The following is a 15872-nucleotide window of genomic DNA, read 5'->3' as shown; positions in this document are numbered from 1 at the left end:
AGGAACTTGTCAGTAATTCTTTGACTAAGATTGGTGTTTCCTTTGAATTCTCAAAGCCCCTGCAGAATTGACATTATAAACCAGTCTTCATTTTTTTTTTCACTTGGTTTTATTGTCATACTGGTTAGTCATCCTCTGGGGATCCCCCTGTAGGTAAGTGTTGTGGGAGTGGATAGCCTTGGTAAAGGAATAGTACCTGGGTTTCATCGTTACATTCTTAGGCGGGAGCTACCCATTCAATTCATTTGTCTACTGGGACAATCTGAAAATTGCTCTTTCCTTCGGAAAGATTGATTCTGTTGAATCTGTTTTGGTATCTTGTGGTGCTTATCTCAGGACATTCTGTCATTTCAGAAAATGGACCCAAGTGGGGTCAAAGTGCTGGAAACAGCAGAAGACATTCAGGAGAGACGCCAGCAGGTCCTAGACCGGTATCACCGCTTCAAGGAGCTCTCAACCCTCAGGCGCCAGAAGCTTGAAGATTCCTATCGATTCCAGTTTTTCCAAAGAGATGCTGAGGAGTTGGAGAAGTGGATTCAGGAGAAACTTCAGATTGCATCTGATGAGAATTATAAAGACCCAACCAACTTGCAGGTGTGTCTGACTCCCTGAGCAAATTTTGAAGAACCCAAATGTTCTTCCCCAAAAATTAGCAAAGAAAGTTAATTATGACCTTGGCAGAAGAATGTAAATCAGACATAAACAAAAAAACCACTGCCATCGAGTTGATTCCAACTAACAGCAACCCTATGAGACAGATTGGAACTGCTCCATAGAGTTTCCAAGGCTATAAATCTTTACGGAAGCAGACTGCTTCATCTTTCTCCTGTGGTGGGTTTGAACCACTGACCTTTTGGTTGGTAGCCCAGTGCTTTAACCACAGTGCTACCAGAGTGCTTTAGATCAGATGTGAAGACCCACTGCCATTGAGTCAATTCCAATTCATGGCACTCCTACAGGAAAGGGTAGAACTGCCCCATAGGGTTTCTAAGGCTGTGAATCTTTACGGAGGCAAGCTGCCTCATTGTTCTCCTACAGAGCGTCTGGTGGGTTTGAACCGCCAACCTTTTAGTTAGCAGCCCAATGCTTAATCACAGTGCCAACCAGAGCTCCAGATCAGACATAAAGGACTAATCCACTATTCTGAAAAGCCCTTAGTGTATTAGCGTGAAGGTAGACTCTTAGACATTTATCTATCTTTTCTGGATGCTTTAAGCCAGTGGTTCTCAAATCACACGTTGCAGTCATTGATGATCCTTAAGCATTTTTTAGGATAAGTCTAGGTTGATCGCTTAAAGTGTTTTTTTTTTTTTTTTATGATTTGGGTGAAAGTTTACAGAGCATGTTGATTTTCCATAACAGTTCATATACATTTTGTTTCATGACGTTGATTATATAATCCCTGTAATGTAACAGTTGTCTTTCCCACTTCCTTCCTTTGGTTACTTTCTCCCTATGTCCTTCTTTCCTATGCACTTAGAAGTTTTTGAGAAGGACACACTAACAATGTTGTTGCTAGTGAAAATTTAGTTATGATTTGTTGAAGACCCTTTAAGAGACTCATTGGCTAAGTCTTACTAGAAGCCAAACCTTTAGAAATCATTGACTTGCGTATTTAAGAGAGTGAATTTTACAGTATGTAAATTATACCTTCATGACACTTTTTTTAAAGCACAGACTTGTCATTGATTTTGATGAAAGATTTTTTTTTTTCCTTAATTGTTTTGGTAGCTAGTGGAACAGTAGTTGGGCCCATGTGTTCTTTTACTATACCAAAGTAGTCTAAGAACAGAAAATGATGAGCACTAGCTTAGCTATAATCTTTAGACCCCTTCCCAGTTCTCAGTACTTGGTTAAAAAAGAGGTATTGAGAAATGGAATGTATGCACATCAAAGAGTGTGTGTTAGACTGGGTTCTCTAGAGAAGCAAAACCAGTAAAGCTCATAGAGGGAGAGAGAAAGAGAAATTTATCTTAGGAAAATGACTTGCATTTTGTTATGTGATTGTTTTGTTGTTATGTGCAGTCGAGTTGGCTCCGACTCATAGCGACCCATCCTTGGGTTGCCGAGGCAGTATCAGTATGGAAATAGATTGCCCAACCTTCCTTCTGAAGGGTGGCTGGTGGATTTGAACCACTAGCCTTCTGGTTAGGAGTCAAGTGCCTTAGGCACTATGCTACCAGAGCTCCTCACACACTTATAGAAGCTGTCAAGTTCCAAGTTTTTGGATCAAACGTCAAGCTGGAGGCTTTTCCCGACTTACACAGCTTCAGGGGTTGAGGAGCTCAAGGTTGACAGGCAATATACTGGCTGTTGACTCCAACGAATGACGAATCCAAGATCTTCAGGCAGAATGGTGGATTGTTCGCTCAAGGACTATTGTAGGCAGCACAACAGAATCCCGAGCCACAGAAGAATGTCTCTTTTCCCAGGATGTCCATAAATATATTGGAAGCAGGCCACACCTCTAGGGAAATTCCCTTTCAGTGGATTGGCTGCTCAAAACATACATATCTGATCCCATCGTCGGAACAACCCACCTCACAATTGTTTAAACCACACAGAATTGTGGTCCAGCCAAGTTGACAAACAGCTCCAACTATCACAGTTCACCCCTTGTCAACTTGGCAGTTGTACACATCTTCTTAACCATATATAATCTCTAAGGACAGTTACAAAGTCATATTTGTGCCTAATGTGATACGCTAACATGCATACAACTGAAATGAATTAACCTTATTTATATTTCACAGTTCATAACAGAAGGAAACAAAAATACTTGGTGTACATATGCAATGAAGAAGTAAAACAATCACAGTCCTCATTTCTGCAGCTGGTCACGTGTTGTAGCTGATATTCAGGGCTACCTTCTTCCACCACCCATTCTGTATTTCCCTTGCTCTCAGCAAGCACCTCAACCGGTCGTGGTTCTTTGCCTGGTAGGGTGACCCAAACCTTCATTCCTGAAGGGTCTGGGCCATTATCAGTCATATCAGAATTGGGTTGCTATAATTTTCCATTGACTTTAATCACAGGGTATGGTAGTACTAAGAGATGTCCTAAAGAATCTCCTGTATTCCAGACATAATCTTTTTTACCTCCATTATGTAATGTCAATCCAATTTCCCCTTAGTAATCAGCATCTGTCACACCAGATAGTATAGTAATGCCCTTCTTTGTCTATTGATCCAGAGGCATAAGGAAGCCAAAATGGCCTAGTGACATTCTTAATTTCCAGTTCAATGCAATCAGTATTGTCTCTCTAGGTGGGAGTGTTCCTCCTTTTGGGACTAAGATCGCCAGACCTGCAGAGCATAGGGTAACAGGGACAGGAAGCAGAAGTTTTTTGAGAGGGTCATTAGGGATAATAGTGAGTGGTACCACTCCTGTCTCCACCCTTTGTTTCCTGGACCCGTGAATCCTGGCTATTGGAGAGACAGCACCATATATCGGATGCTGGTTTAGAGCATATACAGCCTCCTGGAGAACATTGCCCCAACCCTTCAAGGTATTGCCACCTAGCTGGCACTGCATTTGGTTTTTCAGTAGGCTATTCCATCATTCAATCAAGCCAGCTGCTTCAGGGTGATGGGGAATGTGATAAGACCAGTGAGTTCCATGAGCATAGGCCCATTGCCACACTTAATTTGCTGTGAAGTGAGTCCCTTGATCTAAAGCAATGCTGTGTGGGATACCATGATGATGGATAAGACATTCTGTAAATCCACGGATCGTAGTTTTGGCAGAAGCATTGCATGCAGGGAAGGCGAATCCGTATCTAGAATAAATATCTATTCCAGTAAGAACAAAATGCTGTTCTTTCCATGATGGAAGCGGTCCAATGTAATCAACCTGCCACCAGGTTGCTGGCTGATCACCCCGAGGAATGGTTCCATATCACGGACTCAGTGCTGGTCTCTAGTGCTGGCAAATTGGGCATTCACCAGTGGCAGTAGCCCAATTAGCCTTGGTAAGTGGGAGTTTATGTTGCTGAGCCCATGCATAACCTCCATCCCTGCCACCATGGCCACTTTGTTCATGAGCCCATTGAGCAATGACAGGAATAACTGGGGAAAAAGAATGGCTGGTTTCCACTGAACATGTCATCCCATCCTCCTCTGCCAGGTCACCTTTTGGTGAGCATTCACATGAGACACAAATATCTTTACTCCTTTGGCCCATTCAGAAAGATCTGTCCATATACCTCTTCCCCATACATCCTTACCACCAATTTTCTAATCATACTCCTTCCAAGTTCCAGACGATCCAGCCAAGCTGTTAGCCACAGCCCGTGAATCCGTATATAATCACACATCTGGCCATTTCTTATTCCGTGCAAAGTGAACAGCCATGTGCATGGCTCAAAGATCTGCCCATTGGGAGGATTTCCCTTCATCGCTGTCCTTCAAGGAAGTCCCAGAAAGGGGCTGCAGTGCCACTGCTGTCTACTTTCAAGTGGTGCCTGCATATCATGCAGAACTATCTGTAAACCATGCACAAATTTTCTCTTCTTCGACTGATCATAAGAAACTCCCCGTGAGGCCATAGGTGCAGACTGGGAGAGGGAAGGTAATGTGATGAGTGGAGACCAGGCATTTGGGCCACTTCCTCATGCAACTTACTTGTACCTTCAGGTCCTGCTCGAGTCTGATCTCTGATATACCACTTCCATGTAATGATGGAGTGCTGCTGTGCACATCCAACTTAATGATTCTGTGGGTCAGACAACACCCAGTTCATAATGGGCAGCTCAGGCTTCATGGTGACTTGGTGGCCCATGGTTAGGCGTTCAATCTCTACTAAAGCCCAGTAACAAGCTAAAAGCTGTTTCTCAAAAGGAGAGTAGTTATCTGCAGAGGATGGCAGGGCTTTGCTCCAAAACCCCAAGGGTCTGCATTGCAATTCACCAATAGGGACCTGCCAAAGACTCCAAACAGCATCTCTATCTACTACAGACACTTCAAGCACCATTGGATCAGCCGGATCATATGGCCCAAGTGGCAGAACAGCCTGCACAGCAGCCTGAACCTGTTGCAGAGCCTTCTGTTGTTCTGGGCCCCACTCAAAACTAGCAGCTTTCCAAGTTACTTGATAAATAGGCCACAGCAACACACCCAAATGAGGGATATGTTGTCTCTAAAATCCAAAGAGGCCCACCAGATGTGCCTCCTTTTTAGTTGTAGGAGAAGCCAGATAACAATAACTTACTCTTCACTTTAGTAGGAATATCTTAACATGCCCCATACCATTGGACCCCTAGAAATTTCACTGAGGTGGAAGGTGCTTGAATTTTTGTGGGGTTAATTTCCCAACCTCTAGCATGCATATGTCTCACCAATAAGTCTAGAGTCATCGATACTTCTTCCTTGCTAGGTCCAGTCAACATAATGTCATCAATATAATGGACCAGTGTAATGTCTTGTGGAAGGGAAAGGCGATCAAGGTCCCTCTGGACTAAATTATTATGACATAGTGCTGGGGAGTTGATCCACCCCTGTGGAAGCACTGTGAAAGTATACTGTTGGCCTTACCAGCTGAAGGCAAACTGCTTCTGATGGTCCTTTGAAATTGGTATGGAAAAAAAGGCATTGGCCAGATCAATAGCTGCATACCATATACTAGGGGATGTGCTGATTTGCTCAAGCAGTGAAACTACATCAGGAGCAGCAGCTGCAATTGGAGTCATCACCTGATTAAGTTTATGATAATCTGTCATTCTCCAAGATCCATCTCTTTTTTACACAGGCCAAATAGGTGAATGAAATGGGGATGTGGTGGAAATCACCACCCCTGCATCCTTCGAGTCCTTGATGGTGGCAGTAATCTCTGCAACTCCTCCAGGGATGCGGTATTGCTTTTGGTTTACTATTTTTGTAGGTAGAGACAGTTCTAATGGCTTCCACTTGGCTTTACCTACCATAATATCCCTTACCCCACTCTCGGTACCAAATGTGTTAGACTGGATTCTCTAGTGAAGTAAAACCAGTAAAGCATATATAGAGAGAGAAATTTATCTTAGGCGAGTGGCTCACACACAGAAGCTGGCAAGTCCCAAGTTCTTGGATCAAACGTCAAGCTGGAGGCTTTTCCCTACTCACGCAGCTGCAGGGGCTGAGGAGCTCAAGGTTGGCAGGCAGTATACTGGCTGTTGACTCCAACAAATGACGAATGCAAGCTCTTCAGGCAGAATGGTGGATTGTACGCTCATGGACCGTTGTAGGCAGCACAACAGAATCCTGATCCGCAGAAGAGTGTCTCTTTTCCCAGGATGTCCATAAATATATTGGAAGCAGGCCACACCCCTAGGGAAACTCCCTTTCAATGGATTGGCTGCTCAAAACATATACATCTGATCCCATCATTGGAACTATCCACATCACAATTGCTTAAACCACACAGAATTGTGGTCCAGCCAAGTTGACACACAGCTCCAGCCAGCTATCACAGTGTGTGACTTCAGAAGCAAGCTGAACAGTCTCATGAGTGAATGTGGATGGATTATTTAAGGGTAAATACTGCATGCTAAGAAAACTGTTGATATGGTTCTATATTTCTAGTAGGGATTAAATAGTCACATAAAGGCTAATTTCCTGATGGACAGTAAAACTAGGATATTTTGTAGCATCTTCCTATCGGCAAAGTTGATGGTTCTCAGTGGTCAGGCTTTCAGAGGACCGGTATAGATGCATTCAGTATTTGAGTAATTGAGCATATAGGGAGATGGATGAGCATGCTGAGTGATGTGTTCATAGGAAGAGGTGGAGCTAAGGAGGAGAAGAATCGGTGGGGGGGGGGCGCAGACAAAAGATGAGTGCTGTGGGATTGCATTTTTATGGCTCACTTCATGGTCCACCAACAGGGAAAGCTTCAGAAGCACCAAGCCTTTGAAGCTGAAGTGCAGGCCAACTCAGGAGCCATTGTTAAGCTGGATGAAACTGGAAACCTGATGATCTCAGAAGGACATTTTGCATCTGAAACCATAAGGGTGAGTAATGAGTATGGGCCTGGTTGGATGGCATGGGTTAATGCTTCCATGTCAGTTTGGGTTTCCTAAAAAAGACTTCTTCAGTCTCTTAAAAGAACTTACAAAATCTCTTAGAGGAGTTACCAAAATCCTGCCTTTATAATATGATGACTCTATGAATATAAGCAAATGTTTGAATACTCAGTGAGGAAATTAAACTCTTTATAGAACAAGCTAGAATGTGACTATAATCTAGTTTCAAGAATAAGGAAATGTAGCTCTAACACTTGGTAATTAGATAGGAAAGCATATTGGTATAATTGATGAATTTAGGGATTAAGATACAAGAATAAGATCAGTCATGAACACTATAGAGCTCTCTGTTGGGAAGCTTGCTGTTGAATCTCTGTGACTTGCCCTGAGAGGAGCTTTACTGAGCTCTAATCAGCAGGCCAGTTAAGGTCCATCTATAAATAATGATTTTCATCACCTGTGGTCAGTGACCATGGTGATAGGACTAACTTCAAGGCAGGAGTTCTCGAACTCTTTAATTCATTGTAGTTGGGGCAATGATTGCTCTCTGCTTTGTTGCATATTTCCACTGAGGTAGTAAGGGAAAGCAAACCTTAGGATGAGGTATGCATACTGAGTTTCTCAACTGAATGCTCTTGTCTCTTTGTTATACCTTCAGGTACATATTTAGTTTTGTGCCATTGAGGCACCAGCCTTTTCTAGCCTTTCATCTGTCAGAGTGGTCCTGAAGGTTTAGATAAAAGCAGTGTTCTTAAGCCCCAGCAGAAATGTTTCATCTCCCACTTTTTCCTGCTGTTTGATTTGGAGGTCTCATTATCTCAGGATCCACTCTCGTGGTTTTCAAGTTAAAGGTCTTGAATAATTGTCTCACTTTTGCTCTGCTATACTCTGTAGAATTTAAAGACTTGCAATTAACCCTAAGTTTATTATTAATAATCGTTTACTAGTATTACTATTACTAGTAATGATTATTAGGAAATAAAGGAAAACTCAAAATGCCATATGACAAAACTGTTTCTTTAATTACATTCAACCCATTTGAGTAGTAGTATGTATTTCTACAGATAAATATTTATAAATTAATATCTGCTTATTTTCTACTATTTTGTATATGGTTTTTTAGTAAATGAAATCAGCATTCTTTATTATTTTCCTGATAGATGTTCCAAGAATGAACGGGCTGCTTTATAGTAGTATAACTAGGTTACAGATGGAGAACATGGGAAGTAGATCAAATGTTTGGCTTGAGTAATTAATTGGTGGTGGGGACCCAGCACTATCTCCATCCAGATCTGTAAGTATTCTCTACCCTATTTGCAGATCGTAATTAAAGGAGGGCTTCAAACTGGTCTGGTCTGACCCTTTGCTGAGAATGTGCCTTTCCACTGTAGATTTATTGAATCAGAATCTACAGTTTTTAACAAGATCCCTGGGTGCTTATGTATACCAACAATACAAGCCAAACATTTAATCTGTTTCCCATTTTCCCCTTATGTAACCTGGTTATACTACTACATAGTAGCCTTAAGCAGGATGAATTGGTTTGAAGCCGTGTATAAAAGCAACATTTAAAAGTACTGCTTCCTCCTATCTGTTGCATAGCTATTAACAGATGGACACTTAGACACTGTACTAGGCATTTTACGTGTTATTTCCTCATCTTTAAACTGAGGCTTAAAGACATTTGAATAACTTGGCCAAAGTCACACAGCTAGTAGGTGACAGAGCTGGAATTTCAATTTGTCCTTTTCTCCGGTCTTAATTATTTTTCCAACCTGCATTTCATTCCTATTGACATTCCTTAGTTTTTCTCCACCTGCTGGTCTGACCACTCCTGCTGCTCCCTCATAGCCCTAATGAGAAATCCACTGAGTCAGAACCAGGATTTCCTCCCTATTCTGTCAGCTTTCAGTGTGTTTAAGTGCACCTGTGGTGGATAGGGGCTTTTTTTTTTTTTTCTTCCCCCTTTTGGTTAGACTAGTAACTCTCCCTCACTGCCCACTCACACTCTCAAATAATAGTAAACCTGTGAAACTGAACTGTCTCTAACCTGCAATATTTACAAGATCAGACACACCAGAAATGGAAAGAGTGTTCCAGTACTGGAACTGGCCTTGCCCTAGTTCTTCACTTGAAAGTGTGAAAATAAAATCTGTGAGAGACTAATTGATTTGATTGACAATTGATTCAGGGATGAGGTTTTTTTCTAGCCTTCTGTGGCCTCATTTTTAATTCGAACAGAGAGCTCTCATTTAATGTTTACTTTCATGAATGCAGTTCCCATGGAGATCTTGGCTATTTATCTGGTCCATAAGTTAGCAATTCAGTTTGGCAGGCAGTGCTAACGTAGAGGAAGATGGGTGTAATGCAGAGGCTGTTTATGTGTCCTGGATAACCTGTCTATCACTGGTTTAGACTTTCACACCGTACCGGACGGCATGGCGTCCCATAGTCACCGCCACCCACATTGGGTCCCACATCCGAGTAGGTGGAGTATTGATTTGCTGTTGGTTGCTTTTTCCCTCTTGCCTTGGTATGCTTTTCACTTCCTTCTCAGTGGTGGGTTACCATTTTAATGAGCAGTAGTGGAAGTGATTGCAGTGGTAGAAATGAGTTGTGTGAGCATTTATTGCCCTCCCCCACTCACTGCTTTTTCCTTTCCAGTTAAACATCCATACTTGTTTCTGAGAGAATCCACCCATGTTGACTGTCCCATGCTTTCAAGGTTTTACACCTACTCCTCACCTTACCGACATGGTTAGGTTCCAAACACCAAGTCATTATGTAAAAATCAGCGTTAACTGAAAATGGAGGATGACCACATCAAATCACAAAATGGAGGATTTTTGGCATTATTACATACTGCCAAATTACATCATTACATAACTGTCAAACCACTGAGAATCGTGGCCTAGCCAAGTTGATACATAACCTTAACCATCACAGCCAGCGTTATTCTTAGCTCACACCTTACACCCTGGCATTTGTTACTGCCAGATGTATGTCATTAATGTGCAAAATAGTCAGATTGTCTACTGTTGTTGTAAATGTGAAATGTCAGGTAATGAGATTGTCATTAAGTGAGGAGTAGGTATATTTTGCTGGACTTGGCATCTCAACGATGGGTGAATCCCAGACTTTTCTGTTAGTGTTTAAGCCTTTTGTGTTTGTTTTCTTATGTCTGTCAGTGTAATACAGAAACTCCCAGTATCTTGGGTAGGCATAATCAAGGCATTGAGGTTGGATTAGAATACTGAAATGCAGACCTAAGCTTGAATTTATTTCAATTTGACCCATTTTTTTGATAAGTCCTTACTGGGCTTGTGTTATGAGAACCCAAAGATGCTGGGAAGTGAATATGCTTGGGCCAGTGGTTGCCACTTAGGTGAAGTTTGAAATAAACTTGAGATATATTTTATCACACACTGTATCTTTTCATAGATGTGCTAAAAACTTTTTCTGTCAAGAATCCATTTTGATAGTTGATTACATTTCAGGATTCCATCTTTTCTACATTTAAAAATATTGAGATTTTCTTCTTTAAGGAGCCCGGGCAGCGCACTGGTCAAGCGCTCAGCTGTTAACTGAAAGGTCAGCTGTTCAGATCCACCAGCCACTCTGCAGAAGGATGTGACAGTCTGCTTCCATAAAGATTATAGCTTTAGAAACTCTATGGGGCAGTTCTACTCTGCCCTACTGAGTTTGTATGTCAGAATTGACTTGACAACAACTAGGTGTTTTGGGGTGGGGTTTTTTTTGTTTGTTTGTTTGTTTATGCCTCATAATTATTTCTTTATTTATGATGTGTATAGACTTGCACACTGTACCACCACCCACATTGTTTTATTTTTTTTCCCCACTTACCTTCTTGAATTCAGAATATACCCTTCAGTGATTTCTGCTTAATTCCCATGTTAAATCCTCATCTTTTCCCCACACAATAGTTTTCTGGTCTAGGAATCTCCTTTAGGAAATACTTTCCTGAAGTAAACCTGAATAAATCTACCTATAGAAAGGTTAGTTATTTTGTAACTTTAAGGTATACCAAACTACTATGAAGTGTGTACTTTTCCTTCTTTCAGTTAAATCTGTGATTTCCTCTCAGTATAAGGATTATCTTTTTTAAAGATTTTTATTTAGAGCTCCATGAAGTTTCTGACTTCATGGAACTCTATGGCAAAGCCAGATCCCATAAAACTGGTTGTAATCCATAGAGTTGGTATTTAATCTCCAGACTCGTTTGATGGAGCTACACCGCCAATGGGAATTACTTTTGGAAAAGATGCGGGAGAAAGGAATTAAACTGCTGCAGGCCCAGAAGTTGGTGCAGTATTTACGAGAATGTGAGGATGTAATGGACTGGATCAATGATAAGGTATGTTTTGGGAAGAAACGTTCACTAAGCCTTAAATGAAAGAGAAGAGTGAGGCTCTTCTGAGAGCTGCAGCCAAGGGCCAGTGTTTGTGGCTGATGCAGCCAGTTAAGCAAAAGAGGTAGAAGTAGATTTGCTGATCTCCAGCTGCTCTCTAGGTATGGTCCATTCTGCAGCTCTGAAACTGGAGTCTTTAAGACAGAAATGCTGTGAGCTTACCTCTTAACTGTGAGAAATCACAGACTACACACAAGACTGCATCTGTTAAAGCTAACATGGCCCCATCCTTTAATGTGTCTGTTGCACAGTAAGCTTCTAGGAGCCATTGTTACCAGGTGTTTGTTGGTGACTCTGGGTTTGTTATCCCTGAATAGGAAGCAATTGTGACGTCTGAGGAGCTAGGCCAGGATCTGGAACATGTGGAAGTTTTACAGAAGAAATTTGAAGAGTTTCAAACAGATATGGCTGCCCATGAAGAAAGAGTGAATGAAGTGAACCAGTTTGCTGCCAAACTCATTCAGGTAAATAGCTGAGGAGAATTAGCTCTGTATGCTTTTCACAACTTCCTGCTGTATTCAGAAGAAAATTTCAGGGATCAGTTCCCTAATTGCTGAGTGAGCAAGTTCTTATAGGCATGTCTGAGAGTTTCATTTAGCTCTAGGTAGGGCAACAATACTCATTACTCCTAAATTAGAGAATGCTTTTTAACTTATTGCCATGAGCAGGAAGGGCAGAGTTCATTTGATCTGTTTTCTCCACCCACTTTCAGGTAGGCTGTGGTAAAGCTTTTATTGGGCTACTGAAGCTGGGTCTCATAGTTTCTCAGACAAGGGTGTGGTAGTGCAGGCAATCCTTGTATTACAAATGTATTCCTGTCCTAGGTCTGTCTTTAAGTTGAATTTGTACATTAGTTAAGACAGTTAGGTATAGTTCATATCTAAAATCAGTCACATGTTTGTCTTAGTATATAGTGTACCTTTCTATGCATAAAAAGCATTCAAGACACAGTTCCAAATACACTGAAACATCTTTAACGTCATAATACATTAATACAGTATTTTGATGTGTGTTGCAAAATACCCATTTATTATTGTGAACCATCACAAATACCTTGAGTTTTAAATATTATAAGCTTTATGGAGGTTTGTACCTGTGGGTTGTGTTCAGGTCAGATGTTTATAACCTGGGGACTGCCTATAAATGCTTTCTTAGGATTGGCAGACATCCACCAGTGCCTGATTGTTCTTCCTTTCCTTTTTGATTTGATGCTTCCTTGAGCTCTCTCAGGAGTCTAGGGGAATTTTGTAATGAAAAGACTCTCCGTAAGTAGATCTGGAGCCCGTTAAGAGCAGAGTGAGTCGACCTTCCTTCATTGCCTACATGTACAATTTGCAGTTCTGTAAGCTACTTCTTTACTCCCACCTTCCACTGCAGAGTTTAAAGTGCTCCAAAGGCATCAAGTAGCAGAAACTAGAGTTACTTTCAGGGAAATTCAATTTTAAATATATGGTCTGCTTCAGGACTAGTATATCTACCTTTTCTGGTCAGTGTTGAAGAGAGAGAGCCAGTATTGCTCAGAAGTACTCACCCTTCCTCAGTGACACATGTGCCATCTCCTAAAATCCTGAGCCATCCCAAAATTGTGCTTAAGAAAAGCAATCAAGCCAAACCCATGATCTCATAAATGGCTCTAAGAACGCTGCAATGCTTGACCATTTTATTTTGTATGTACATGTTATTTTTAATTAAAACAAAATGTGCTTGGTGGGAAAGAATACTTACAATGAAATGTCTCTAGTCTGAAACTAGGAAAAATGAACAAACCCTTGGAGCCCTAAAAACCATGTGTTTGGGTAAGAATGCTTGATAGCCTCATGAATATTTGAAATACCACAATTTTAAGCAGTTGGGCAGATGGTTGCATTGATGGAGGTACCACACAGAGTTGCAGCTGAGGTGTTTTAACATAAAGGCTATACTTACTGTTTATAGATTAGCCTCTCTACTCCGAGGAATAGATAGTGGCTCTCATTTCTGTGTAAGAGGAACCAGGAGCTCTTCTACAATGTAATTCACTTCATTTTACACAGAAGACTAGAATGTCTTCCATCACTGATTTTCTTCAGAAGAGTAGAGATTTTGCTAAAGCAGATACTTCAAGGAGCTAGTTACTCTAGGGTAACTTCTTCAGAAGAGTAGAGATTTTGCTAAAGTAGTTACTTCAAGGAGTAGTTACTCTAGGGTAACTACTTGGAGGACCAGAGGTTATGACCAAATTCAGTGTCTTCTTCTTCTCGTTTAGGAGCAGCATCCTGAAGAGGAACTGATTAAGACCAAGCAGGATGAAGTAAATGCAGCCTGGCAGCGGCTGAAGGGGCTGGCTCTTCAGAGACAGGGAAAGCTTTTTGGGGCAGCTGAGGTTCAGCGCTTTAACAGGTAATAAGCCAGAGTGGGCTTCCAGGAATGAGCTCCACTTAGAAGGGGCTTGATAAAGAATATAGCAAATGCTAATAAAATGCCATAGCCAACTGGGTCGTGGCCTGGTGTGGCGTTCCCAACTCTTCTTGAGAATCATCAGAACCGTGGGTTAACTGGTGTCTTTATCTGTAGGGATGTGGATGAGACTATCGGTTGGATTAAGGAAAAGGAGCAGTTAATGGCCTCTGATGATTTTGGCCGAGACTTGGCAAGTGTTCAGGCTCTGCTTCGCAAGCATGAGGGTTTGGAGAGAGATCTTGCTGCTTTAGAGGACAAGGTAGGTTTTGAAAGCAGCTAGTTCTATAAATATGTTACCAAGGATCAAGAGAGCAATTCTGACAGAGTATGTTTCTAGGTCAAAGCCTTGTGTGCTGAGGCTGACCGCCTGCAGCAGTCCCACCCTTTGAGTGCTACTCAGATTCAAGTGAAGCGAGAGGAACTGATTACAAACTGGGAACAGATCCGCACTCTGGCAGCAGAGAGACATGCACGTCTCAATGATTCATACAGGTAGAAATAATTCTCCAGTGTTCAGTTCACATCCTTTAACTCTTTGTAAATGAGGGGAAGATGAGTTAAGAGTCATTCCTTTCTTTCTTAAATTTTTATTGTTATTTGGGTGAAAGTTTACAGAGCAAATTCATTTTGATACAGCAGTTCATGCACATATTGTCTCATGACATTGACTATAGTTGCCCAAAATTTAACAGCTCGCTTCCTACCTCTTCCCCATAGTTACCTCTTCCCTGTGTCATTCCCTCTTAAGGGTCATTTCTGTAGACTAAAAACATTTCTTTGTGCCTTGCTAGGTTTCACCTACTAAAAAAATGTAGGTGACTTTGCTTATGTGTATTGTATTGATTTGAAGACCAGCAACTTTATTATACTCTAAATATTTTTCTTCTATATCACTACATTAAAACAGATAGAAATATACCCTAAGCTGTCTGAGCACCATGTAAAATAGCCTGTTAAAATTGAGTAAATCAAGGATTGGAAAGGAAAAGACTGCTGCTTACTAACCAGGAGTTGAACTTGAAAATAAAAAGGAAGGTGAAAATGTGGAACAAGATTGAACATTATAGGACAGAACCTAAGTTTTAAAGGACTAATGTCAGCCTTCTTTTGCTTTCTTTTACTACCTAGGTTGGGAAAATGCTGTATTTCCTAGGACTAGAGTTTGTCTGGATTGTTAGACTTTTGAGACAGAGAATAGAATTCAGATCTTTAGGGAGCTATACATCCTAGGACCTCCATTGACAAAGCCTTGGTAACTTATCTTTGGTTTTCCCAAGGCTTCAACGCTTTCTTGCTGACTTCCGTGACCTCACCAGCTGGGTCACCGAGATGAAAGCCCTTATAAATGCAGATGAGCTTGCCAATGACGTGGCTGGAGCTGAAGCCCTGCTGGATAGACATCAAGAGCACAAGGTAATGTCTCCAGGATTTTCCAGAAATAAAGATACTAGCTTATAATGTGTCAGTGTGTCACTGTCCAATGAAATCTATAGTCAAAGTTGTTGAAACCTTGTTCACAGATAGCTCTTAAGAGGATTGTTGTTGGTTTTGCCTTTAGAGACTTGCTCTACCTGCTTCTGATAGATAAGAGAGATCTTAGGTTGACTCTCAGGGAGTTAACTGATCTGTAAAAGCAAAGAGACTATCTCTGGCAAGGTAGAGGTACTGCTTTGTACACCTTTCCTGTGGCATTTTAAAAAATGTCTTTGTTTAAATGTTGAATTTCATAGTGTGCGTAAATCCTTATTTCTTCTTGTATTTCCCCAAAGTATGTTCCATGGAAAACTAGTTTTATGAGATCTTACTAGGTCTTACTATAAAAACAAAGGAGTTCTTCTGTGGCTAAGTAATTTTGGAGAACACTGTTAAAGAGGATTTTTTAAAATTTTTACTATATGCTTTCTGAGATGTTTTAATGTGCTAGTTATAAAGTCAGTGTACAAAAGTCATGTATGTCCCTCTACACTAGCAACAAATTATAATCACACCAGAAACTAAAAGACTCTT

The 15872-nt window shown here is 41.1% G+C and overlaps 1 protein-coding gene across 1 annotated transcript in view; it reads left to right on the top strand.

The window, feature by feature from the left end:
- The first annotated feature begins 357 nt into the window (after window positions 1–357).
- The window catches only part of SPTAN1 (spectrin alpha, non-erythrocytic 1), a 68553-nt gene continuing 53038 nt past the window's right edge, over window positions 358–15872 (top strand). Inside the window, exons 1-8 of the mRNA XM_042781455.1 lie at window positions 358–594; window positions 6860–6985; window positions 11232–11372; window positions 11744–11890; window positions 13672–13805; window positions 13980–14124; window positions 14203–14357; window positions 15143–15278. Coding sequence (XP_042637389.1) covers window positions 358–594; window positions 6860–6985; window positions 11232–11372; window positions 11744–11890; window positions 13672–13805; window positions 13980–14124; window positions 14203–14357; window positions 15143–15278 — 1221 coding nt within the window. The remainder of the gene's footprint in view (window positions 595–6859; window positions 6986–11231; window positions 11373–11743; window positions 11891–13671; window positions 13806–13979; window positions 14125–14202; window positions 14358–15142; window positions 15279–15872) is intronic.

The sequence above is a fragment of the Orycteropus afer genome, unplaced genomic scaffold (assembly GCF_000298275.1).
Source record: "Orycteropus afer afer isolate SDZICR_OR568_19922 unplaced genomic scaffold, OryAfe1.0 scaffold00123, whole genome shotgun sequence".
NCBI lineage: Eukaryota > Metazoa > Chordata > Mammalia > Tubulidentata > Orycteropodidae > Orycteropus > Orycteropus afer.
Note: the sequence above shows the minus strand (reverse complement) of the source record. Positions and strands in the feature narration are given on the sequence as shown.